Source organism: Eulemur rufifrons, chromosome 20, assembly GCF_041146395.1.
Source record: "Eulemur rufifrons isolate Redbay chromosome 20, OSU_ERuf_1, whole genome shotgun sequence".
Classification (NCBI taxonomy): domain Eukaryota; kingdom Metazoa; phylum Chordata; class Mammalia; order Primates; family Lemuridae; genus Eulemur; species Eulemur rufifrons.
In genome coordinates, this window is record NC_091002.1 from 6,506,756 (window position 1) to 6,532,900 (window position 26,145).

The 26,145-nt window shown below is 51.8% G+C and overlaps 1 protein-coding gene across 2 annotated transcripts in view; it reads right to left on the bottom strand.

Moving 5' to 3' along the window:
• The window catches only part of ZFYVE28 (zinc finger FYVE-type containing 28), a 116,475-nt gene that overhangs the window by 42,166 nt on the left and 48,164 nt on the right, over window positions 1-26,145 (bottom strand). Inside the window, exons 2-7 of one of the 2 annotated variants that reach the window (XM_069496013.1) lie at window positions 21,974-22,114; window positions 12,387-12,524; window positions 10,751-10,953; window positions 9,419-9,508; window positions 7,004-7,093; window positions 1,764-1,865 (exon numbers count right to left, since the gene is read on the bottom strand). In XM_069496013.1, the coding sequence (XP_069352114.1) occupies window positions 1,764-1,865; window positions 7,004-7,093; window positions 9,419-9,508; window positions 10,751-10,953; window positions 12,387-12,524; window positions 21,974-22,114 (764 nt within the window). Of the gene's footprint in view, window positions 1-1,763; window positions 1,866-7,003; window positions 7,094-9,418; window positions 9,509-10,750; window positions 10,954-12,386; window positions 12,525-21,973; window positions 22,115-26,145 lie in introns of those variants that run through there. The other variant, XM_069496014.1, reaches the window with a different exon arrangement.

The following is a 26,145-nucleotide window of genomic DNA, read 5'->3' on the forward strand; positions in this document are numbered from 1 at the left end:
AGGGTGTTGCTCTGTCACCCAGGCTGGAGTGCGGTGGCACCATAACTCACTGTAGCCTCCTGAGTAACTGGGACTGCAGGCACATGCCACCAGGCCTGGCTAATTTTTCTATTTTTTGTAGAAACAGGGTCTCACTCTGTTGCTCACAGTGGCTTCCAACTCCTGGCCTCAGTCCAAGTTCATTTTTAAGTACTTTATTTAGATATCTCTTTCCAGCTTTTCTTTCCCAGAGGTGGCATATGAGCCTGCGATGATGGCTGCATTTCTGAAGCTCTGTTTGTAAACACCGGACCACAATGGACGATAGTGGATAAGTAAGTCCCTGAACCCATCTTTGGAGGAGCCTCAGGCTCACCTGTAGAGCCTCACTGCTTTTAATGTGGCGGGAGCACACATAGTGATTCCGATTCCTCAGGGTGGCAGGCAGGGCTGGCCTGGGACTGCACACCTGGGTCCCTGCCCCCATCCACGCATGAAGTTTCCCTGAATGAGGGCCCCAGGGTGGGCTACAGAGTCTCCTTCCATCTATGCCGGCTTTTGGGGATAATATGTGACGAATGATATTTAACAGGGTCTGGGGATTTTAAATTGCTCATCCTTAATGGAGAAGGCTCCTGACGTCTGACACTATAGGAGTCGCCCCGCCTCCCCAACCCCCAGCCTGCAGTCTCCCCGATCCCGCCTCTCCGGCTGCACCTGCAGAACATTCTGCCTCCAGGCCTGCTCAGCTCCCACCTTTCTCTCCACTGCTGCAGGTGGCAAGCCTGCTGGGATCACCACAGGTGGCCTGGGCCCTCTCCCAGCCCCACACCACCCCATGCAGTTCCCTTCCCTTGCCCTCAGCCCCAGTACCCACCCGCCCCACCCGTCCCTCCTATAAGACCTCCGTCTGCCCAGGACGTCCTGTGCCTTCCTGCCGGCCCTGGGTTATCCCTCGCCTCTCCTCTTCCAGATGTCATCCAGGGAAGGTGGGACTACGGCCTCTGGGACCTGGGGTCATGACCCCCAGAGTGAGAGGGAAGCACCAACAGCCCCCACCAGACATACGACAGGCTGGATCGATTGCTCCACCCTCAACCACACTGCCAGGACCCCGGGAGCTCAAGATTCCGTTCTGGGTCACTTTCCACTGGACTAGCAGCACCTCTGGCTCCACATGGAGCAGAGTGATGTGCTCTCTGGGTCCCCAAAGGAAATCTGGTCCCCAAGACCAGGGGCCTGGGTATGATAGGACACACCCAGGGATCCAAGGCCATGGGGCCAGGGAGCCGCTTGGAGGACACAAGCCACAGCCTCACACCACCCCACCCTCCAGGTGGCCACAACAGAGCTCTGTCTATGCTACCCAGCAAAGCACTTTGTCCACAGGTAGAAAGGTGTGGAGTTTTAAAAGGGACTCCAATGCATTGACACAAACACATATGAATAATTAAAGAAAAAGACCAAAGTATGAGCACCACTGATAGAGGTAAACTGCAGAGCTTTTGGTGAACAAAGGGTACACAATTGTAAGGAACTGTGAGGTTTACCACTCCCCAAAGCTCCTCACAAAAGAGCTCCCAACCCCACATGATGCCCAGATGGCAAAAGCCAGACTGGGTTTGACCACCATGGGGCCATTTACAACCACAGGGAATACTACCCCTGGCCCTTCCTCACGGGAAGGAGGAGGACTTGGCGGTGGCTGAACACTTGATGGCACCCCTCCTTCTACCCCCCCACCCCTCCCCCTCTCCTCCCCCACACCCCCCACCTCCCCCCACCTTATTTTCCGCAGCAACGTGTGGAAGGGCCGGAACAGCTCAGACATGTCTTCCACCTTGCGGTCCAAGTTCAGGGGTCCATCTGCATAGACCACGAGGCCACTGCATTTGAGACACAAAAGCCGGTGTAGTTAGGCCCCATGGCCCTGTGGGTGAGCCTGGGACCTCCCACTCAGACACCCGAGGTGAGACACACGGCCGCTGGGGCCCCACAGCATCGCCGTGCCCAGCTCAGTCGCCAGCTCATGCTTTGCCTCTTGTGAGTGAATCTTAAATAAGTTTAGAAAAGGCAATGAAAATTATACCCAAGTTGATTAGCTTATGTTCATTGGAGGTATCATAAAATAATCATAAAAATATATCTGTGCACAACAGTGTTGCAATCAGATAAATTAGCCTCAAGATTTGTTACTAAAATCCACCTTCTTGAAAATGGAAAAACTGGGTTTGTGGTTTAATTCATCTGTAGAGGTTTATGAGAATTAGACCTGAAACCATCTACTCCCAAAGCACATCAGAGCTGGAGGTGAGAACTGAGGTCCCCCATGGGTTCCCTCCCTGCAGTCTGGCCAATGCTCTGTCCCCGTTCCAGGCGGGAAGCAGCTTCCCATCGCCCCCCCAGGCAGGACCAACCCTGACTCAAGGATGCCACCACACCTCAAGAGGCCTCCCTCCCCAGGACTCCTGTATGGCTGAGGCTGGCTTTCCTCACTGTGCCCATCCCAGCATCCAGCTCAATGCCTGCTAGACGACAAGACTGCTTGGATGCCAACCTCCGGCAGCCCCCTGTCCACAGGCCAACCATGTTCTCTCCTTGGCAGCCCCACCACACACCGTATGGCCTACACAGCTCTGAGTGCACCTCAATCATCCACATATGGACCCATCTCTCCTCGAGAGCACTCATCCCCACAGGACCCTTCTCTGGGTGCCTCCCTAGGTCTCTCAGGACCAAACCACTTCAGCATGTCTCAGGTGCCCAGGAAGCGTCCACCCATGAACGCGCCACCTGTCCCCTATCTTCCTCATCTGAGCCAGGTGAGGGCTATGCAGGCTTGTTGCTTAAATGGATACTACCAGAATGTCTCTCTGTGCAAACATGATGGGGTCTTACTGGCAGGACCAGGGTGCAGTCTTCTTGTCTAACATGTCCAGTTCAGAGAGAAAAACCCAATAAACAGAATTAAACAAAGGGGAGAAAGGGAATTTCGTGTTTAATGGGGACAGAGTTTCAGTTTGGGACGATGGAAAAGGAGATAATGGTGGTGATGGTTGCACAGCAATCTGAATGTGCTGAATGCCACTGAACTGTGAGGTCAGAAAGGATTTAAATGGTAAGTTTTATGTTTTGTATATTTTACCACAAGAAAAAAGAACTCTTATTGCTTTGATTTCGTTTACAAAAGTTTCACCTATCATATTAAGAAATTTTGTAAAACAGGGACATCCTATTTGATCATTTTCATATTTTATACACTGGGAATGTTTTTGCATGGCATTAGGAATTTTTCTCCAACATTATTTAAATGGCTAGAGCATCATTTTTAATCAATCCCTTAATTTTGGATATCCATCCTCCCTCAAATTTTTATAATTACAAGTAATACTACCCGGATAATCTTTGTAAATATAATACATGTTTATGCCCAGATCTGCAAAAGTCCACTGTGCCACCGCATGCCAGGCACTAAGGGCACATCTGTGGATAAGGAATGTGAACATCCCTGCCCTCCTGGTGGAAGACAGGGCCGCGTGGGGTCCTGGGCCGGCACCAGCGACCATGTCCACGCTGATGGGGACTGGGAAGTCCTAAAAGTACAACCAGGGTGTGGAGGAGTCTGAGCCTGGTGTGGAAGACACTGCCCCCAGAACACAGGTGGCCACGAGGGGCGAGGGACATCAGAGCCACTCTGGCTCCGTCCCCACCGGCCAGTGGAAGAGGGCCAAACTCACCAGCCTCTTCAGGCCCCCAGGCCTCAGCCGCGCCGCTCCTGCCTGGGCAGGCCTTCCTGCGGCCTCACAGCCAGTTTCCTGCTGCTTTTGTCACAGGCCCAATGCCAGCTCTGACCCATTGGCTGGACCTGGTCCTGCCACTTCCAGCTGCTGGTCGAGCAGTACCTTGTCTCTGGCAGCCCCTCAAAGCCATGGGGGCCAGGCACACAGCAAGTGCTGGCATACATGGTCATTGTTCTGTGACACTGTTTCCTGGGGGGACCCTGGAGGGTCCTGCAACAGGGGAATAAGGGAGAGGAGCCACAGAGAAGCTCCATGCTCTGCTCCCCACACCCTCTGCTCTGAGTGCTCCCAGGGGGTCACCTGGGGGTCCCAGGACACCCACATCACACAGTCACAATCCTGTGAGGGTGGGGTCCCAGGAATGCAGCCTGCTTGGGTCTCCAATTCTGCAAAATTATCTTTGAGTCACCCGTCCCAGCTCCAGCCCTGGAGCTGCTGGTGCCTGCCTGGCTCCCCAACCCCCAATTCAGTAGGTTTACTTCAGGCCGGCTGCCCTAGGGGCCCCACCCCACGCCTCCAGCTCTGTCCACCCCAGGGGGAGCTGACTGAGCACGTCCCAGCACCCAGAACACCCTACAGCAACTGCTCATCTGCCCACCTGTCCATCTGCCCCATGGGCACTGCAGCATCCCTGGGATAAGCACAGGACTGGTATACAGCAGTCACTCAATACATGCTCCTGCATGAATACAGGAAAGAGCAAGTCCTGGGCCCCACCCTGGGCAGCTGTGGCCTCTGCTTGTCAGCCCACAGTGGCCGCTGTGGACAACAGGGAGCAAGAGGGGGGCCATCAGCACTGGGCTGTGGATCCTCCAGCAGCTGTGGGACGGCGGGTTCCCGCGACAGCCCTGTGCACCTCACTATCCCCCAGAGCCACACCTGCTCCCCTCCTCCTTCCTATACTCTGAGCCCCTCTCATCATGTGGGATCCTCCAACTTCCTTTCCAGGCCCTCCCTCCAGCCTGAGCCCGAGGGTATCCCAAGCCGCTGCCTCCAGGAAGGGACCCTGGGGACAAAGCCCCTGCCTGCAGCCTCACTCTGCCTCCCAGGTTCAAGGCTTCCGGGCGCTGTGGACCCGGATGGACCTGCAGGAAGAGCAAAGGCTCGGCCACCAGCAGGTGGACCAAGAGGTGGGCAGACAGAGAAATGAGCGAACACGGCTGTGGAAGTCCAGAATCACAGCGAGCCAGGGGTCACTCAATACCTCTTCACTTTGACTCTGAAGCTGGAATGCTGCCTCAGGGGCCTCGGCTTCCCAGGAGCTTTAGAAGAAGCTCCCTCCGTCCCTGCCTTGGGGGGGACCTGCACACCCTGGGATGGAACTTTCCAGGGAAATCAGCCAGGCACAAGGCACGGATAAGCACATGAGCGACTACGTGCTGACTGGACACTTCGCAGCACTTGCAGGAAATTTTTAAAAAGAAGATCAGGGTTTTTGGTGTTTCCTGAAGGCAGTGTCCAAACCTCAGACCTGCAAGTGCCACTGGGACGAAGGGGACACCTGCCCTTAAAGGAGAGGCTCACAGACCATCACCCCTGCCGGCCAACGTACGGCCCTGACTCATGACAGCTTTGCTGTTTTGTTTTTCAAACAAAGGGAAGAGTGAGGACCCCAAATGTCCAGCATCTTCTTCAAAAGGAGTTTGGCCACAGAGAGACATTGCCTGGAAAGAAAATGTCACAAAATCCTGCACTGCAGCCCACCGAGCAGAGCTCTGTGCGCCAGGACGCCCTCCTCCAAGCCACCTTCACGCTGGCCACCGAGGCCAGGGGAAATTCCCAAACCCTAATGACTACAAGGATTTCAGAGTGTCTCCTCTCTGGTGTGATGCGACCCAGTCCCACTCCTCTGCTGACTGAGAGGAGCCAGTGCTAAGAAAAGAGGGAAGACGACAAAAGGAGCGAGGCTGGCACGGAGCTGTCGGGGGACTCTGGACAAGCTCTGGGCCAGACAGCATCCAGAGACACTCCGGAGGCACCCGCATCCCTCAAGGTTGCTCTGGGACACGGGAGCAGACCAGGCCCAGAGGAGGGTCTGGTCTCCTCACCCTGCCCCGAGGCTCCCGACTCCTGACTGGTACTCAACTTATCTCTGCAGTTGAAGAAAACACCCCCATCCTCGCGGGCCCAGGAGGCTGGCCCTGCCCTGAGGCACTGCCACTGCCCCACACTCCAACCGTTGCACCCCATTTCCCATGGGGGGGTCTGTGCTTGCCCCAGCACCCCGCTGCCTGTGCCTGTGCTCCAGGTTCCCTCCCACCCTCAGCAGGGCCCCTCCATGGCCTGAGACTGGGCCAGTCCTGGCCTCTGGGCCGACCCCACACTGCCCCCAGCCACTTTACATCTCCAACGGGCACCCATCCCGGGGACTCCCCATTCCCCACACCTGCCCAGCTCCACACCTGCAGGCCAGCAGCCTCTAGTCCACCTCCCAGCTGCAAGCCCAGCGGGCCCATTCACTCCCCCTCCTCCCTCCGTGGCCACCCACCTGGCAGGAGGGAAGGGGGAGTCCCTGTCTGGATTCAGGTTATGCTTGCATGGCAGTGAACCAAGCCCCAAAACACCTGGGCTTTGACCTTGGTCCCAGAAGCTTAGAGATGGTTTGCAAGCACCCTAGCACTGCCCACCTCGGTGTATTTCAGGCCTAAAATTCTATGTCTTGACATCTTTGAGCCCCACAAGGCCCCAAAGCCTACCTGTGAGTTCCTCCCTCTCCCAGACATGCCCCCACGGCCAGCCAGACCAACTGCACCACACCTGTTCTTCAATGGATTCCACCTCCTTGCCAGCCCTCAAAATTATTCAAACAGATCAATCACATCCTCCTGCGGGAGCCAGGGGCACTCCTCCTCTTGTTACTACAAAGCCTGCCTCCCACAGCCCCTGCTCTGTCACTCTGTTCCCGAGTGCACTCCATGTGGTCCTGCCTGGCTATGAGTCTCTGTGACTAATAAGCTAATAAGCTGCTGTCCACCTCACTTGTCCAGTGGCGGGTGGTTGGCCATCTGCACTATTTAGCGCAGGAGGCCCCTCCCTTGCCAACAAGCTACGTAGGAGGTGCTCAGAACACCTGGGTCCTCACCTGCCAAGGGCCGACGGCAGGCCTGCTGGCACCCAATCTGGGCAGCTGAGCAGCGCCTGTCCGGGTGTGAGTACCATGCACCAACACCCAGCGGGGACCTGGCGCCAGACTTGACTGTTGTCCCAGCGGGAGGGGCACTCACCACACGATGGCCAGCCTCGGGATGGTGAACATGAGGGCCGGCTCGTAGTCATCAATCATGTCTTGGGTCAGGTACCCGAAGTCCAGGGCCCTGTCCAAGGGGGAGAGAGTGAGCAGGGCGGGGCTGGCCCACCCGCACCCTCGGGTCAGACCAGAGCCTGGCAGGGGCAGCACGCTCAAGCCTCGCCTGCAGCCACGCTTAGCAGACACATCCAGAAGGCAGCGCAGCTCGTCCAGAGGGCCGGTGCCGGGGCAGACCCATACCCTGACGCTCAGCCCGCCCAGCTCTCCGTCTGCCTACCCCGCCTCTGTCGTCTCAGGAAGCAGGCAGTGGGCAAAGTGAGTGGGACAGCTGTGACGTCCAACAAAATAAGAAAAATAATCCAGTCAACAGCTTTGCTTAACCAGGAAATTGAAACAACTCAAGTGTCAAGAATAAACATGGAACAAAAATACTACCCCAAATAATTTAACACTTCCTTGAGAAACTGGATGTATTTCTATTCCCTGGGCATATACAAAGGGGCCTCTTTCTACACCTGATGAGCAGGCCTGTTGACATAATGATTTTTCAAAATAAAAGTTTGTTCAGGCATCTTATTTTCTGGCAATTTGAAATATCTCTCAAAGCATAAACAGTGAATAATCCATCTTTTAAAAATAACAAACTTAAGATACAATATGAAGCAATTCCAAAACATACCTAACACCATAACACTAGTCCAATCACAGAAACATTCTAGGTTAAATCTTAACCCCCAAATCCATTCAGAAAATGTGCCTTTAATAACTATAAAAGGCTGGATGAGAATATTGGTGATTCACCCACATAAATCCTTGTTCAGCAGACATGAAACCCAGCAAGAACCCATCCTGGCCTATAGAATTAAGGAGGTAAGTAAAGTGAGAGGTGAGGAGAGAGGAATGAGAAAGTGAGGAGATGAGGAGGTGAAGAGGGAGGAGGTGAGGAGAGAGGAGGTGAGGAGTTGAGGAGATGGGGAGGTAAGGGGTGAGGAGATGAGGAGTGAAGAGGTGAGGAGTGAGGAGGTGAGAAGTGAGAAGGTGAGGAGTGAAGAGATGAGGGGTGAGAAGGTGAGGAGTGAGGAAGTAAAGAATAAGGAGGTAAGGAGTGAGGAGGTGAGCAGTGAGTAGATAAAGGGGGAAGAGTGAGGAGATAAGGAATGAGGAGGTCAGGAGTGAGGAGTGAGGAGATAAGTAGTGAGGAGTAAAGAGGTGAGGAGTGAGGAGGTGAGGAGTGAAGAGGTGAATGAAGAGGTGAGGAGTGAGGAGGCAAGGAGTGAGAAGGTGAGAGAAGAGGTGAAGAGTGAGCAGGTGAAGGCCGGGCGCGGTGGCTCACGCCTGTAATCCTAGCACTCTGGGAGGCCGAGGTGGGCGGATCGTTTGAGCTCAGGAGTTCGAGACCAGCCTGAGCAAGAGCGAGACCCCATCTCTACTAAAAATAGAAAGAAATTATATGGACAGCTAAAAATATATATAGAAAAAATTAGCCGGGCATGGTGGCGCATGCCTGTAGTCCCAGCTACTCGGGAGGCTGAGACAGGAGGATCACTTGAGCTCAGGAGTTTGAGGTTGCTGTGAGCTGGGCTGACGCCACGGCACTCACTCTAGCCTGGGCAACAGAGTGAGACTCTGTCTCAAAAAAAAAAAAAAAGAGTGAGCAGGTGAAGAGGTGAGGAGTGAATAGGTGATAAGTGAGGAGTTCAGGAGTGAAGAGGGAAGGATTGAAGAGATGAGGAGTGAAGAGGTGAGGAGTGAGGAGGTGAGGGGTGAGGGGTGAGGAGATAAGGAGTGAGGAGGTTAAGAGTGAAGAGGTGAGGAGTGAGGAGATAAAGAGTGAGGAGTGAAGAGATGATGAGTAAAGAGGTGAGGAGTGAGGAGGTGAAAAGTGAAGAGGTGGAGTGAGGAGGTGAAGCGTGAGGAGGTGAGGGGTGAAGAGGTGAGGAGTGAGAAGGTGAGGAGTGAGGAAATAAGGAGTAAAGAGGTGAGGAGTGAGGAGGTGAGGGGTGAAGAGGTGAGGAGTGAAGAGTGAGGAGATAAGGAATGAAGACTTGAGGAGTGAAGAGGTGAAGAGTGAGGAGGTCAGGGAGGAGGGGGAGGCAAGGAGGTTTGGATGTCCCCTCCACCATTACTGATCCTCCCAGCCAGCTCTCCACCATTACTGATCCTCCCAGACAACTCTCCTCCTCTGAATCATGACTTTGCCTGCAGGATCTACCCTTTGCGCCAAGAGAAAAGTTACCATGAGGTAGAGGAAGGGGCGGGCAGAGGGGAGGAGGGAGGCCACCGGGCTCTGCCCAGCAGTGGGGCAAAGCGCATGCGCTACGTTCCCCCATGCCTGGATCAGCAGAAAGGATCAGGAGCTCGGGACACCCCACCCTGGCCCTCCTGTCCTCACCTCTCCACCGTCTCGCAGAACAGCACGATGACCTCCTGCTGCACGTAGTACTCCCTGGGAGACTTCACCGGCACCATGGCTGAGACATAGCTGCAAACACAGCGAGGAAGGTTAACGCCACGCCCGGGCCACCTGTGGGCCTCTCCAAATCAAAGTGTGTGTTAAACTAAAACTGCAACACTGCCCCATTTCTACAGCTTTATAACTATTTTAAATCAAAGTTCCTGCCAGGGAAGGCCCCGTCCAGGGCCTCCTCAGGCCCCATCCCTGGCCCTGTCAGCCCTGGAACTGTCGCTGCCCGTGTACACGGACTGTCTCCCATGGCAGCACTGGCCTTATCAGGGAGCAAGTGAAGGAATGAATGAATGCATGTGCGCCCGGGTGGGTGAACAGGTGAACACCCTGTGAGCCCTGCATGGGCAACGTCATGCTGTGGGCACCTCGGTGGCCCTGCAAGCCAGCCCAGGCCGCACAGGCACTCATAGGAGGATGGCTGGATGGCTACAAGGATGTTAAGGTTTGTCCAACCATGCCCCGATGAGAACATTTTCTTTTTGTGTTTTTTTTTCTCCCTTTCTTTCTTTCCTTCCTTCCTTCCTTCTTTCTTTCTTTCTTTTTCTTTTTTTTTTTTTTTTGAGACAGTCTCATTCTCTTGCCCAGGCTAGAGTGCAGTGGTGTCATCATAACTCACTGCAACCTCCAACTCCTGGGCTCAAGGGATCCTCCCGCCTCAGCCTCCCAGAGTGCTAGGATTACAGGCGTGAGCCACTGCACCCAGCCCAAGAACATTTTCTTTCCTTCTAAATCACTAACTGATTTTTTTCTTATGAAAGCTTATTTAGCAAACCTGGGAAGACAGAAGAAAATGAAAGTCTGTTGTCCCTGCTCTCACTTCCTAGAGAGCACAGGGTTTAACGTGGTGGTAGGTTTCCTCCTAGAGTTTGACAGATGACAATTTTTACTACCTGGGACCACCGTGGACACGAGGCTGCCTCTCTTTATCTCATCTACTGTGGACGTGCCCAGCCCTGTGGGCCTCTCCCAAGTCCTCTGCCCTGGAGGCCCACGCCAGCCAGACCCCCACTGGTCCCACCTATGTCCCCTCTGCTTATCTCCCCTCTCCGGGAAGGTTCCTCCCCCTCGCCCCCACACTGTGCCCTCCAGAGTTAACTACATCAGCAACTGCCCTGGGCTGGCCTAGCTCCTCCCTCTGCAGAATTTTCTAGCTTGAAATATCAGAGTGAGCTCCCGAGAGCTGGCACCACCCCTCCACTCACAAAGCAAAGGCCAGGTCCCCCAAGCCGATGGCCCACGCAGGCAGCCCTCAGTCACCTCAGCTCAAACTCTGCAAACAGGACGTCGAAGTGCCTCAGCGCCTCCCTCATCTTCTCTGTGTAGGTGTTGAGGTCCCGTAGCGCCTGGTCTCGGAGGGCGCCCCGCACATCCTCTAGGCTGCGGGTCAGCTCCTTGGCCAGCGGGCGCATGGCCATGCTCTCAAGCTCCCGGTTCATGATGATGGAGCCAGCAGCCAGGCACTGTCGGTGGGGGCACACAGTCAGGGAGAGGCCCGGGACAGAGGGGAGGGCTCTCAAGAGTCACCCTGTCCCCGGGGAGCCCGGCTCTGCCACGCCCTGAGGTTTCAGTGCCCATCTTCCCACTCTAGAGCAAGGACCTGCAGCTGGTGTCCCCTCGAGAGGCTTCTCTTAAGTTCAGGACACCAACATTTCGAGGAAGTCAGACACCTCCTGTCAATACGCTCAGTCTCAATGCCAGCCTCCCGGGCAGGCAGGGAGGGCCTCTCCACACCCATAAACCCCCAAATCTGCCCTGGGCTCTGGGGGCAGGCCCTGGCATGTCAGTGACGTGGGGTCCCACCAGCCACTCTCAGGGACAGGGCCTATGATGGGGGTGCTCGCCCACAGCCAGGCTTCACTGGGTTCAGGGCAGAACCAATCACCAGCCAATGAACGCGTCAGCGATAATCAGACAAGCAGGACAAGAAGCCATTTCCCAGGTGACAGAGCCAGCGGTCGAGGGTTTCCCAGGGCCACCTGGAGGGGAGCGTGGAGCTTGCAAGCACCAGGACCACACAGGAGCTGACGGGGCCCCGAATGCCAGGTGCCCATCAAGCCAGCAGGTGCAGGGCCTGCCCCCTCCTCACAGCTCCTCACCCTCTGTCTGGGACCCAGAGGTGAAAACAGGCTGGGGAGGAGGGACAACCTGCCTGGGGGCCACCCACACCCCCACAGCCTTGGCGGAGGACACCCTGACCAGACAGTTCAGAGGAGTTGGGCAGGCACAGGGACAGGGTAAAACGGGGAGCAGATGGGCACAGGGGTTGGGCAGCACCATGGAAGGGCCCGGCCGTCCCGGGGATCCATTGAGAGGTGAGGCAGGAGGGCAGGACAGCGGAGGGGACGGGTGTCGGGCTGCAGTCAGACCCCAGGGCACGGCCAAGTGGAGGAGTTGGGGGGGGTCACACGGTGGGGGCTGGGGAAGGCTGGCCCACCTCCTTGCAGGGAGCGAGGAACCCTCCTGTTGATGCCTCAGCTTCCTCGTTGGGAGCTGAAGATAAAGATCTGACCGGCTATCCTGTGACGCCACAAGCGAGGTCCGCACAGCCCCCCAGCCCGGCTGCCACCCTCGCTGTAGGTGGGGGAGGGGATCTACTATCCTCGATATTGGTATTATTGCTATTAAGAATCGCTTTTAGATCCTGGATGTCTGGGGGGTCTCAGAACCTCATAAAAATCACATGGGAACTTCATTTGCATGTGCAGTTTGGGGGGGCCCCAAGTTCATGTCTTTTCCAGACCCTCTTAGAGGCTCATGGTCTAACAGGCTCAGACTGAGCCACGGAGGAGACACCAGGTCCCTGCACCAGCAGGTGCCCACAGACGAGGTTCACAGGGACACAGTGGGATACTGCCCAACGTGAGGCTGTGGAACCCAGGTGGCCGCCCACTACCTCGGCGCCGAACCACAGCTGGCCAGCCAGGTTGTCGTGCCGGATCTCCTCAGGGAATTTGACGCAGAAATCCCGAGGGGCTCGGTCCTGGGGGATGCACTCGTCCATGATCTGGTTAATGATGTTTAACACGTTGTCCTGAAACAGAAACAGAGGACACACAGTAATCGCTGCGTCCAGCTGGCAGCTCTCACCTACTGCTGGAAAATATGCACAGTGCTTTTAACTGCTTTTAGGATTGCAAAAGTGATATGGCGCACACCCATGCTTGCTAAACCATTGCTACAAAGTGTTAGAATATTCCAGAATTATCTAAAGAGTGGAACTCCTGCACCTCCCCAACACCTATATATTCTCTAGAGCTAACACCTACATATTCTCTAGAGCTGCAGTCCCCAACTTCTGGGCTGTGGACGGTACCAGCCCAGGCCTGTTAGGAATGGGACCGCACAGCAGGAGGTGAGCGGCAGGGAGCCAGCGAAGCTTCATCTGTATTTACAGCCACTCCTCATCGCTCACATTGCTGCCTGAGCTCTGTCTCCTGTCAGACCAGCAGCAGCATTAGACTGTCATAGGATCGTGAACTCTCCTATAAACCGTACATGCACGGGATCTAGGTTGCTTGCTCCTTATGAGAATAATGCCTGGTGATCTGAGGTGAAGCTGAGGTGGTGATGCTAGCACTGGGGAGCAGCTGCAAATACAGATTATCATTAGGAGAGAGGTTTAACTGCACAATAAACGTAACATGCTTGGATCATCCCCCAAACTATCCCCCTTCCCTGAGTCCATGGAAAAATTGTCTTCCATGAAACCGGTCCCTGGTGCCAAAAAAGGCTGGGGACCACTGCTCTAGAGTATGTGCTGGCATGATGTCCATGTCCCATGCAGATGTCACATAACCCCTTGTAACAGCTGTACTGGATTCCTTACGGGAGGAGGGAACCCTTCCTCTACTGACTGACACTGGGCTCCCAGCAGGCTTGGCACGATGACTACCCCTGAGCATCTCTCTCCCTCTCTCTGTGAACACCTGCACGAGTATTCCTTACAACAGAGCTTGAGAAGTGGAATTGCTAGGTTGATAGACACATGCAGAAATTTGATTTTTGCTGCCAAATTGTTGTGTTGCTTTTATTGAGATTCCAAGCCTGTGTCATCCTAGGTTTTCACAACGCTGCCAAGCAGCATCTGCTGTAGGGAATGACAGCACTAAAAGACAGTGCGAAACCTGCTCAGGACTCCAAGGCCCGTCCCTGCAATGGAGGGACAGGCCCCGGTGAGAATAAAAGGGCCTCCTGTAACACCAGTGTCCACCAGAGCCATGGGGTCAGACGGCCAGCAAGCAGGGGACACGGGCAAAGCCCTCGTACTCTCTGAACCTCAGTTTACTCCTCTGTAGGGTGAGGGGCACAGACCCATGACTTAGGGTCAGGCGAGCGCAGCTGGACCCTGCTCCCTCATAGGGGCAACGTCCCCCCCCCACCTCCTCTGGAACCAGCACATCAGTAACACTGAAGAGGCACCAGCTTCCGTGACATGGAGACCCTGACTCCAACCCGCATGGCTGTGCCACCGGGACAGGCCACTTCACTTCTCTGAGCAGCCAGTCCTGTCTGTGAAATGAAGACAATGATCCCCAGCAGCCGAGGGGACCATGAAAGCTCAAGCCTGGAAAACCCTTGGCTCCATCTCGGCCCCTGGCCAGCCTCAATACACAGCAACGTTTGTGTTAAAGACTCTTTTACTTTATTTCCTCGTTCTCAAAATACAAAGCACAATGGGCTGTTCTGAACACTTTCTGTGTGTAAGAGAAATAAGCCCATTTTATTGCTTCTTAAATTACATTCCATCCTTTACTTTTAAATTGTTCTATTCTTTCTTTAGACATCAACCATTCATTCGGAAGAATTAAAGAACATTGAAAGCTTAATTTTTTTCCTTTAATTTGTTAAATATAAAGTTAATGCACAGTCATCATAGGAAAACTGAAAACAGTGGAAAAGCATAAAAGCAGGAAAATTTCCCTAGGGAAATATTCCTGCAGGTTGGGCATAGTTCCTTCTAATCTTTGTCTTCGAGCAGTGCTGAGAGAGTCTTGTGAGCATAATTTTGTACTCTGCACCTGTCACTCACGGTTGGAACATATTATGACAACTCTTCACAAATCCAGCTTTTGATGGATGGCTACATAAGGTTCCAGCATATGGGCCACCCCATCAGCTCGCTCCTCTCACTGTTGCGGGACACTTATGATGTTTCTAATTCTCTACACCACATAATGCTACCATCACTACGGTGCACAATGCTCTAAATTTTGGATTACTTCCTTAGGACCCACCGATTTCTAGAAATGGAATTACAAAGTCAAGAGTGTAAACTGCATTTATATGCTCTAATTACATTCTGCCAAATTACTTTCCAGAAAGATCACACTAATTGACACTCTCACCCTCGGCAATTTTAAATCTCAACTTCCCTCTTTTTTGCCCTCTGCAGCTTGAGTTTCATTTTTCTTAGGAAGCAGATACGAAAAATCACTACAAGCAGGGAAGCCCAACCTTTCTAATCCAAGGAGTCAACATACATGAACCTCTGAAGGAAGTTTTGCAATATAAAGCCTTTATAATACAAAAAGTAAAAATAAAATTCAATCAACATCAAGTGGTACTATTGTCACTTCTTCTTAAAAGGTTTTCTGGGTAGGAAGGTCCCTTACTCAAGATGCGACAAACTAATGAGCAAACAATGGTGATAATGACAGCAGGCAGTGCTCGGAGGCTCAGTGAGGAGGCACAGCTTGCTCAAGATCGGGGAGCCTTCTAGGCGGTGCTTGGACTCACTGCGCACCCTGCCTGCTCTGCCAGAACATCAGCTGCCTGAGGGAAGGGTCTTTTGTCATTCAGTCGTGAGGCCAAGAGAGCAATGCCTAATGAAAAGTACTCCCCAACAAACATTCGCTGGGACCTCTAAGTCCAGCCAAGATGGAGTAGCAGAAACCCACTTTACCCACTGCAAACAACAATAGCAACGACTGCCAAGACACTGGACATCATATAATGAAGGACAGTGATCCCTCAGTGGCAGGAGACAAACAAACAAGGTGAGCCCCACAACTGCCCGGTTCGCTGCCTTGAGGAAAGTTTCAAGTCATGGAACAGGGAATGGGAAGCCGGTGGAATCCAGTCAACTAGAATTCAGAGGACAGAGTTCAAGAGTACAAGAGAGGGGAGAGCTGCACAGAAAGAGGACTCTGGAGCTCTGGGGAGGGTGCCCTCGAGGATTCAGTAGAAAATTGATGAACACATGCCTGTGAGGAGACTGCCTAAGCCTGGGAAACAAGTGCCTGAAGGATTTGAGGGAGTGGTGTCAGGGCGCTCCAAGGCCTGGAGCAGTCAGAAAGCACATAATTCTCAGGGCACCAGGTTGAGTACCCAAAAGCATCTTGCCTAGTGTGGAGAATAGTTAGCTCTAGACTAAACACAGCTCTGATCCTGCCTAATACCTTAAAAAATCAGATCCAAAGGAGTAAGGTGTTTCTAAGTAACAAAACTGCATCACAGAACAAAGCTCAAAAATATTTATAGGAATACAAAAATAGCCCTAAGCAAGGTAAAATTCCCAATGTTAGGCATCCAATAAAAAATTAACAGGCTTGCAAAGAATTAAGAAAACGTGACTCATGACTATTAATAAAAGAAAAATCAATCAATCAAAATCAACCCAGACTTGACACAGATGACAACTGATTTCCATGTGTTCAAAAAGTTTAGCAGAGACAATGATGAAATTAAAAGGACATACACTGATCTCTTAGAGATGAAAATTACAATGTCTGCTGGACACAGTGGCTTGTGCTTGTAATCACAGCCACTCAGGAGGCTGGCGTAGAAGGATTGCTTGAGCCCAGGAGTTCAAGAGCAGCCCGGACAACATAGCAAGATTCCATCTCTAGAGATAAAAACGTAAAAAAAATTACAATGTCTAAGATGACAAAATTTACTGGATGAATTAACCTCAGAGTAGACATTTCAGAAGAAAAGAACAACAAACTTGAAGACATAGCAGTAGAAACTATCCAAGTGAATCAGAGAAAATAATAATAATAAAATAATAATAATAACAGGACAGATCATCAGTGAGCTGTAGGACAACTTCAACAGGTTGAATATGCATGTAATTCAAGTCCCATAAGGAGGAATGGGGCAGAATCATAAAAAAAGATAGAATACATTAAAAATTATAAGACAGGATAAAATTGGAGCCAATTAATCAATAAGGAGGAAGAAAAATAGGAAAGAGGAAACAAAGAAGAGATGGGCCAGACAAGAAACAACTAGCAAGGTGACAGACTTAAGTCTAACCGTATCAAAGACATATTAAACAAAAATGACCTAAATACCCAAACTAAAAGGCAGAAATTTTCAGATAGCATAATGAAGTGAGACCCACCCATATGCTGCCTACAAGATAGCATACAAAGACACACACAAAGACACAAATAGGTTAAAAATAAAAGGATAAAAGAGTTTTACCATGCTCACACCAATCAAAAGAAAACCAAAGTGGCTATATGGATATCAAAGTAGCTTTCAGAACAAAGAACACCATCAAGGATAAAGAAAATCATTTCATAATGATAAAGGGATCAATTTATTAGGAGCATATAACAATCCTTAACGTTTATGAATCTAATTATAGAGCTTCAAACTGCATAAAGTAAGAAAATATAAACAAATCCACATTTACAGTCAGCAATTTTAATGCCCCTCTTTCAATAATTGATAGGACACAGAAAGTAGACAGCAAATCAGCAAGGATACAGTAAATTTTAACAATGCTATTAACCAGCTTGACATGGTTGACATTTATAGAACACTACTCAACAACAGCAGAATACACATGCTTCTCAATTGGACATGGAACACATACCAAGAAAGGCCAAATTCTAGGCCATAAAACAAGCCTCAATAAATTTAAAAATAATTCAAGTCATACAAAGTTTATGCTCTGACCACAATGAAATTAAATTAGATATCATTAACAGAAATATCTTCAGAAAAATCTCTAAATATTTGGAAATTAAATAACACACTTCTAAATAACTCACAAGTCAAAGAAGAAATCAAGGAGGAAATTGGAAAAAATTTTGAATGGAATGAAAGTGAAAATACAATGCATCAAAATCTATGGAATGCCACTAAAGCAACAATTAGGGAGAAATTTAAACACTAACTGTCTACATTAGAAAAGCAGAAAGTTCATTTTTCCCTGACCTCAGCATCCACCTTAAGAAACTAGAAAGAGAAGAGCAAATGAAACCCAAAAGCAAGCAGAAGAAAGGGAATAATAACAATCAGAATAGAAATTTAATGAAAGAGAAAATCAATGAAGCCAAAAACAGTTCCTTTGAGAAGATCAATAAAACTGATAAAATTCTACCAACATAGTTCAGGAAGAAAACAGAGAAGATATAACTTATCAATAATGGGAACGAGAGAAGTGACTTCACTATGGATCCTACGTATATTGAAACAATTACAAGGAAATATCAAAAACAACTTATGCCAATAAATTCAAAAACTTAGATGAAATTTCTTGAAAGACAATCTCTCTCAAGAAGAAAAAGATAATGTTAAAAACACTATATCTACTCAAGAAATTAAATTTGTAGTTAAAAACCTTCCTATGAAGAAAACTCCAGGTCCAGATAGATTCACAGTGAATTTCACCAAACATTTAGGAAGAAATAACACCAATTCTACACAAGCTCTTACAAAAAATTGAAGAGAGGGCCGGATGTGGTGGCTCACACCTGTAATCCTAGCACTTTGGGAGGCTAAGGCCGGAGGATCACCAGGAGTTCAAGAAAAGCCTGAGCAAAAGTGAGACCCTGTCTCTACAAAAATAGAAAAATTGGCCAGGCATGGTGGCACCTGTAGTCCCAGCTACTCAGAAGGCTAAGGCAGGAGGATGGCTTGAGCCCAGGAGTTTGAGGTTGCAGTGAGCTATGATGACACCACTGCACTCTAGCCCTGGGAACAGAGCAAGACCCTGTATCAAAAAAAAAAAAAAAAAATTTTAAGAAAGAATACTTCCCAACTCTTCTATGAGTATAACATTATCCTGATACCAAAATCAGACAAAGACTATGGACCAATATCCCTCATGAACATTGATCCAAAAATTCTTAACAAAATTTTAGGAAATTAAACTCAACAATACATAAAAAGGATAATGTATCATGAACAAGTGATTTATCCCAGGATTGCACAGGTAATTTTTTTTTTAACATTCAAAAATCACACAATGTATGCTGAGGTTCCTCCTGGACCACGTGGGGCAGAATCTCTGGGACTGGGGCCTGGCATCTATCTGCTGCTCAGTGAGGACTACAAGCCGCTGATACAGCTTCCACATTTTCTTAGTAGTGTAGCAGATCTCTTGTGTGTTTTTTTTAAATCTATTTTCATTAACAGCAGGGCCAAATTCTGTCTTTGATCTTTTTGACATATTTGTGATACCCAGCTGGTTCTAGCATCCTCTTTCTACGGGGGAACTAAAATAACGTGCCTTCTATCATTCTCTGATACACCAAGAGTTCAAACCACCCTGACCTTTTACTGCAATGGCATCCAGCAAATAACCCCTTGTTTTCTGTTTATTGCATATGATTATAGATGAGTCACCTAGTCTGAGTGGATTTAGTATTCTAATTCATGAAATAAGAGAGTTGGACCAGATGAGCCCAAAGTTTCTTTCAGTGACAGATAATTGTAACTCTAAGAACAGCTATGGTGAGAAGCCTGAATGTATATATTAGCATGGGATTCAAACTTTTGGCAGCTTGACACAGCTTACCCTTGGTTTTGTGATGCCATAACTGTCATACACAACACATTGTATCAGATTTCTAGCCAGTGCAACAGGGCAAACACACACACACACACACACACACACACAGACACACACACATGTGCACGCGCATCCAGATAGGAAACGAAGAAGTGAAGATATTTTTATTTGCAAAAAACATGATCATCTATGCAAAAAAATCTAATGGAATCTACAAAAAATGCTGTCAGAACTAATAAGTAAATTTAGAAAGTATGATATTGTAGAATATATAGTTGGTCTTCTTCCCATTTCCTGGCACACAGCTCCTAAAAACCCTTGGACTCTCTGGAGTGATGAGTGTCTTCTGTATGGTAATGTGATGACTGGTGACTGGTGACAGCTGGTCTCTCGAAAGACTTTCAGCCCTACCCCTCAACCTCTGGGGAGGAGAGAAGGGCTGAAGGTTGGATTGATAACCCAGGGCCAAAGATGTAATCAATTGTGTCTACTTAATGAAGCCTTGGTAAAAACCCAAAGGACTGGGTTCAGAGAGCTTCCAGGTTGGCGAATGCACCTGCCTGCCAGGAGGGTGGTGTACCCCAGCTCCACAGGAAGAGAAGCTCCTACCCTTGGGACCCTTCCAGACCTTGCCCTCTGCCTCTCTTCTATCTGGCTATTCATCCATATCCTTTATTAATAAACTGGCAAATAGAAATAGCTTCCCTGATTTCTGTGAGCTGCTCTAGCCAATTAATCAAACCCCCGGAGTGGGTCATGGGAACCCCAACCTATAGCCAATTGGTCAGAAACACAGGCCACACCCAGGGCTTGGGACTGTGTTTGAAGTGAGAGCAGTTTTGTGGGGCTGAGCCCTCAGCCTGTGGGAGCTGAGGCTACCTCCAGGTAGAGAGGGTCAGAACTGAGGCGAACTCAAGGACGCCCAGCTGGTGTCTGCTGGAGAATTGCTTGGTGTGTGGAAAAACCCCCACATCTGGTCATAGAGCGTTGAGTGACTGTGAGGGGAGAGAGTAGGAAAAGCTGTTTTTATCTATATTCCTACAGAAAGGTTTTGGGATACAAGATCAATATCCATAAGTCAACTGCTTTTCCATGTATTAGCACCAAACAACTGAAAATTGAAATTTAAAAAGTAATGCCATTTATAACATCATGAAAAGACATGAAATATAGTCATCCCTAGGTACACACAGGGGATGGTTCCAGGACCGCCTGCGTATATCCAAACCTGCCCACGCTTGAGTGCCACAGTCAGCCTGCGGAACCGCACATAGGAAAAGTTGTCCCTCCCTGTATGTGGGTTTTGCATCCCTCGAACTCTGTTAGGTTGGAAGAAAACCTATGTATAAATGGACCCTTGCAGTTCAAACCTAGTTCAAGGGTCAACTGGACTAGGGTTAATTCTGGGCACATTGGGTCTGAGAGGCTGAGACGTCGCTGGGGGAGCTGGGAGGATTGCTGGGGAGCACGCTGGATCTGGGAGGAGGAGAGGCTGAGAGGGTTGCCTGGGGTGGTCAGCACAGACGGTGCTCATGGCCAGGAGCAGAGGGAGGCTGCCACGGAGGGCACAGGAAGAGGCTGAGGACCAGAACATAAGTGGCTGGGGAAGGAGGACCACAAAGGGCAAGAGCAGAAGTGACCGGTGGGGCGGGAGGCAAGCAGGCGCGAGTCCTGGAGCTGAGCGGACAGAGAGCATCGAGGAAGAAGCAGCCACCCTGAGTCAGATGATGCCAAGTGGTCTGGCAATCTCCATGCCCTCATGGTCCCTTCGTAGAGGTGAGCAACAAGGAGAAGAACATGTGTACTTAAGTCACTCCCTTCGGACCCTTCTCACAGGGCAGTTCTCAGTGTGAGCTCCTAGGCCTGCAGAGGCACCTGCGCCCGAGACGCTTGTGTGAACATCAGAATAGACACGCAGTGGGGAGGCTGCCACTTAACTGCTTAAAAAAGAACCCAAAGCCTGAGATGGCCAGAGAGCCGTTCTGGCCACAGACGGGTTTCTAGCGCTGTTGAGGCCCCACTGGAGCAGGACCAGGCCAGGCGCCACCAGCTCGGCCACCTTGAGGAGGCCACAGAGGGTGGGGCCCTCGGGACCACAGTGACGCATGGTGGGCTCCCCTGTTGGGTGGGCGCGTGTCACCGCCCCCCCCACCTCCCAGTGCAGCAAGGATCCAGCAAGACCTGTGGGCAGAATACACGGAGAACATTCTGGAACTTTGTGAAAAATCTCAATTATCACTTGACAAAATTCTGCACCATGCCACTTGCTGTTGTGGGGGAAATGCCTCATGAATGTTTGGTATGCTGAGAAGAAAACCTTGGCCGAGATATTTTTAGCAGCAGCTTCCAGGGCCATCTCTGAATTATGCAGCAGAAGCTGGCAGCACCATGAGTCAGCAGCAGAGTGCGACCGCCACGGCGAACCCGACTGGGCATGCAGAGCCCCGGGCAGCCCCAGCCCTTCTCCCTGGCTCAGGCACTGCCTGCTCCCACCCACTTCTGCTCTCCCGCGTGTCCGTGCAATTGGCCACTTCCAGCCTGGCTCTTTACCCCTCGCTGTGCAGCCAGGACAGCCCTCCTCCTGGTCTGGTTTCTCCGATGCCTGGCCTAGGTCAGCCCTGAGAACGTCCCCACTGGATGTGGCAGGTGACAAAGCCTCCCTCAGTCAGCCGAGGACAGACACTCTGTCCAAGCCCTCCCGGGCCTCCTGCCCTCCCAACGTCGCAGCTCACCTGGCAGGAGCGGAACTGGCTGACAAGTAGCGTGCACCGCTGGGGGTCCTTGCGCCCGTCCAGGCTGTCCAGCTCCGCGGCCACCTGGTTCAGCTCCTCATCTGCATAGTAGAACCGGGCAAGCAGCTGCGGGTCCGACCTCTGTGGGAGAAAGGGGCTGGGCGTGTGAGTGGGCAGCCAGCCCACTGCCCGAGGGCAGCTGGAGTGGGCATCAGCGGTGGCCTGTCCTCAGACCTTCCACCCTGAGCAGCAGTGGCTCTCCCAGCAGCTTTTCATGCCAGGGCCTGTGGGGACACAGCTAAGGCTCGGCTGAGACCTCCTGCTTGCCCCTCAACCTGGCATCCCAGGTCCCTCTGTGTCCCACCCATGGCTGTGCCCTCCTCGTAGAAGGCTGCCCGAGGCTCTGGGGAAGCCAGACTGTTGGCTCCACCCCAGGGCCGAGGTCCTCAAACCCCCACTGACGAGAGCCCACAGAAGAGGGCTCAGAAGAGTGGGTCCTAGCCCTCAGGATGGGGACATCAGCTCTAGTGGAAATGGTTTATTCACAAAACTAAACTAAGATGCCAAAGACAGCCACTAAAAGAAGCAGCCCAGAGTAACACAATAATATTTTACTCCACTTAAATGAAGAATGATTGACAATTTTCCATTCCCTATTCTCCAGAAACTTCTCAGCCCAGTGTCCAAAATGCCAGGAAATGCCAGTGCTTTGTGGCAGGAAACCTTAAACTCAGAGGCTCCCCTTCTACCAAATACATAGGGTGTTCCGGTCCTGGGTCTTGAAGTGCAATCGCCACCCTCAGGCAGAGAATCCAGGCTCCCCACCCCCTCCTTCAGCCCGTGGCCCACTCCCCCAGTCCACTCTGCCCCAGCCCACCACCTTCTCCATCCTACACACTGCAAGGACACCCGCCTCGGGGCCTTTGCTTGTTCCCTTGGATCTGAGTTCCAAGGAGTAAGAGAAGCCCACTGGAAAAGTGATGAAGCCCTCGAAAATATTTTTATAAAAAGGACTTTTCATAATCACAGAGAAAGACAAAGGAGAGGGAAATACACCAAATCACGCACGAGTTCAAATTTGCTGGCAATGTTACATACACACATACGTGTGCGCACACACGGCACAAAATTGACACGGTTCACTCTTGGTTCTACCTAAGAATTAGCACACGGTTGTGTTTATCACCTACGGTTTGTTAAATATGATAAGGGAGCTTCTTTTCATAATTTTCAGTTTCCCTTCTTCTTTCAATTGCCTGCTCAATTGAGCCTGTTTCCTCAATTCACTCTGGCCTCTGCCCCTCCCGTCTACGCGACCTTGTCCACGGTCGCCAGCGTCCACCAGTCCTGACTCTCCTGGGCAGCTTGACATGCTGGCCCAGAGCCCTGGGGCAGGGAGAGGAGACCCCGAAAGGCTAGGGGCTGCCCAGGTCCCGACAGTTCCCAGGTGGACAGAGATAGCACAGGGTCTGCCACAGCGTCTTGAGGCCCAGCTCCAGTGACTGGCCAGGTGGACGTGTGACAGGCAGGGTCTGAGAGAAGCCCCCCCGAGACTTGTTGCAGGAGGCCAAGGCAGAGCCCTCTGTTCACTCACTCATTCGCCCGATGGATGCTCAAAGCACCCACTCTGCCAGGAGCTGGCTAGACCAGGAACGCGGCCGGGAGTGGGACAGACCCAGACCCCACCCCTACCCCCCGCCGCCTGGTACGCTGTGTCCCAGCTGGACTGAGGCCTTCACAGTCTCTCCCGTGTGTTCCTGCAGCCCCGACCACTGCTTGCTGACAAGACACCATCTGGCCCAGCAAACAGGCCAGGCACTGAATTTAGGGCACCAAAGATGCTGCCACCAGGGACCTAAATCTCTGCTCTGAGAAAGAGGGCACCATGAGGGCCATGCCCAAACCCACCCAGGGAGTGACTCAGAATCAGTCTTTGTCCTGGCACCAAAAACCTCGCCCCGTATAAACAGACCAAATATTCACACCAAGTGCCTCTGCTTGGCTAGCAGAGGAGAAGGCTCAGCAACGCTGCAGGTGCGTGAAAGGCTGACGGTGGCCATGGAGCTGCACATGAAGCCCTGCCCATCACAGGCTCCAAGGCTGTCACCCACCCCACGATGGACCAAGGAGGGGACTGAGCCTCCGAGGACTGCACGCACATCCCCTCAGCTCACCCACACATTCCCTCCTCCGTGCTATGGAGAGACTGCAAACAACTACCGTGTGAGCACATGAGTGTGTATGCATGTGAGTGCGCACGTGTGCATGCATCTGTGTGCATGACTATGTGAGTGTGAATAGGTACATTGTGCACATGCACACGTGCATGTAAGCATCTGTGTGTGTGCATGTGTGTGTGAAAGCCAGAGTGTGCATGTGTGCACGTGTGATCAGCCCGGGGTGAGGGCCTGGAGTGGGAGGTGTGGAGCAGGCTGGTGTCCCTCAGCCCTGGGGTCTTGCCCCCGCCATGCTGCCCCATACCGGCTCCCTGAATTCATGGTCCAAAGCAGGCCCATTTTCTGTCCTCCTCAGGGGGCCTCCTCAGTGCTTTAGGGTAGAAGCTGGGGAAGGGGCAAAGTCAGCCTGGACAAAAGGACCAGAAACTCTCTCTAACTGCCCCCCACCTGGGTGCAGGCTCATACCTTCAGGGCCGGGCAGGCAACAAAAAGGAGGCAGGAAGACTGAGGGAGCAGTAGGGCCAGTGGAGGACAGGAAAGGGCACGCCACCCACGCACACTTGGAAGGGCTCAAGGAAGAAGAAAGAGAGCCCAGGACAAGCAAAGCCTGTCTGGGGGACACATTCAGCCCTGTGGCCACCCAAAGGCCACCCCACTGAGAAGGCACTGTGTGGTTTTAAGCACACGCAGCTCTCTACCCAGGAGCAAGGCAGCAACACCACGGGAATGACACTGGGAGCCCAGTACCCAGGGCCGTGCTTCTCAGGTATAATTACGGAGGCATCATTTCAAACTTCTCCACCATCTCTCTGTAGGCGACTTCCATCCCTTGCAGGCCGTGCCCACCCCCTCCTGTCTTAACTCTATGAAGACAGAACCATTAGAACCTGACGACTCTCGGCTGCTAGCTGAGGCTACTAGCTTTAGTGCCAGCTGGAGGAAAGATGCCACTCGGGAAAGGGGATTCCACCTTCTGCTTTAGAGCAGAAATCTCACAGGTTTGACCACACGCTTGTAGGCAGGTGAGATGCAGGTGCCACGTCCTGCCGCCCCATGGAGAAGAGCCACCAAGGAACTGGTGTCTGCAATGGGATCAAACACAGCGGTGCTCATGGTCTTCCACCTCCAGGATCCCAGTGCTCAGGCAGTTGTCAGGTGGTGACCACCCGAGCTCGGGTCCTCCTTGTGGTCTCTGCCGCTGGGGTGGACGGGCTGCCGCTGGACAGGGCTGAGCCTGCACCACTTCAGCAGCTCCCATGCGGCCTGTGGCCCTGAGACAGCGGTGAGCTCGTCTCAATCCAGGCCACACTCCTTCAACACCCCCCTCACCTCCCTGCCCCACCTGCACAAAGCTGCCCACTGGAAAAGAACATTACCAAACACCCGGTATCCCCGAGAGAAGGGTGCTCATGCCACGATGCTCCCAGGAAAGCACAAGCTCAGAGGTTGAAAACACCGAAGCTGCTCAGGGGTCCCAGGTGCCCATGGGGCCCAGGTTGTGGCCTCCACCCCAGCCTCCCCATTAGAGCCTCCCCAAATACAGTCCACAGGGTTTGGCTGGGTCCTCATAAACTGAGGGGGTCACTGGGCGAATCACACTGCCCAGGCCTTCTTGCTGGCAGGGCTGGCTTGTGGGGCCAGATGGGGTGGATTCACTGTGCTCTTACTATGGGCTAAACTGTGTCCCCCCAAATTCATACATTGAAGCCCTAACCCATGACCTAAAAATGTGACTGTATCTGGAGACAGGATCTTTAAAGAGGTTGTATCATGAGGGTGGGCTCTAATCCAATATGCCTGGTGTCCTCAAAGGAGAGGAGACTGGGACACAGACACACACATGGAAGAATGACCATGTGAGGACACAGGGAGAAGGCAGCCGTTTGCAAGCAAGCGGAGGGGCCTTGGAAGGAACCAGCCCCGCCCACACCTTAGTCTTAGACTTCAGGCCTCCAGGACTGTGAGACAATATATTTCTACTGTTTAACTTGCCCA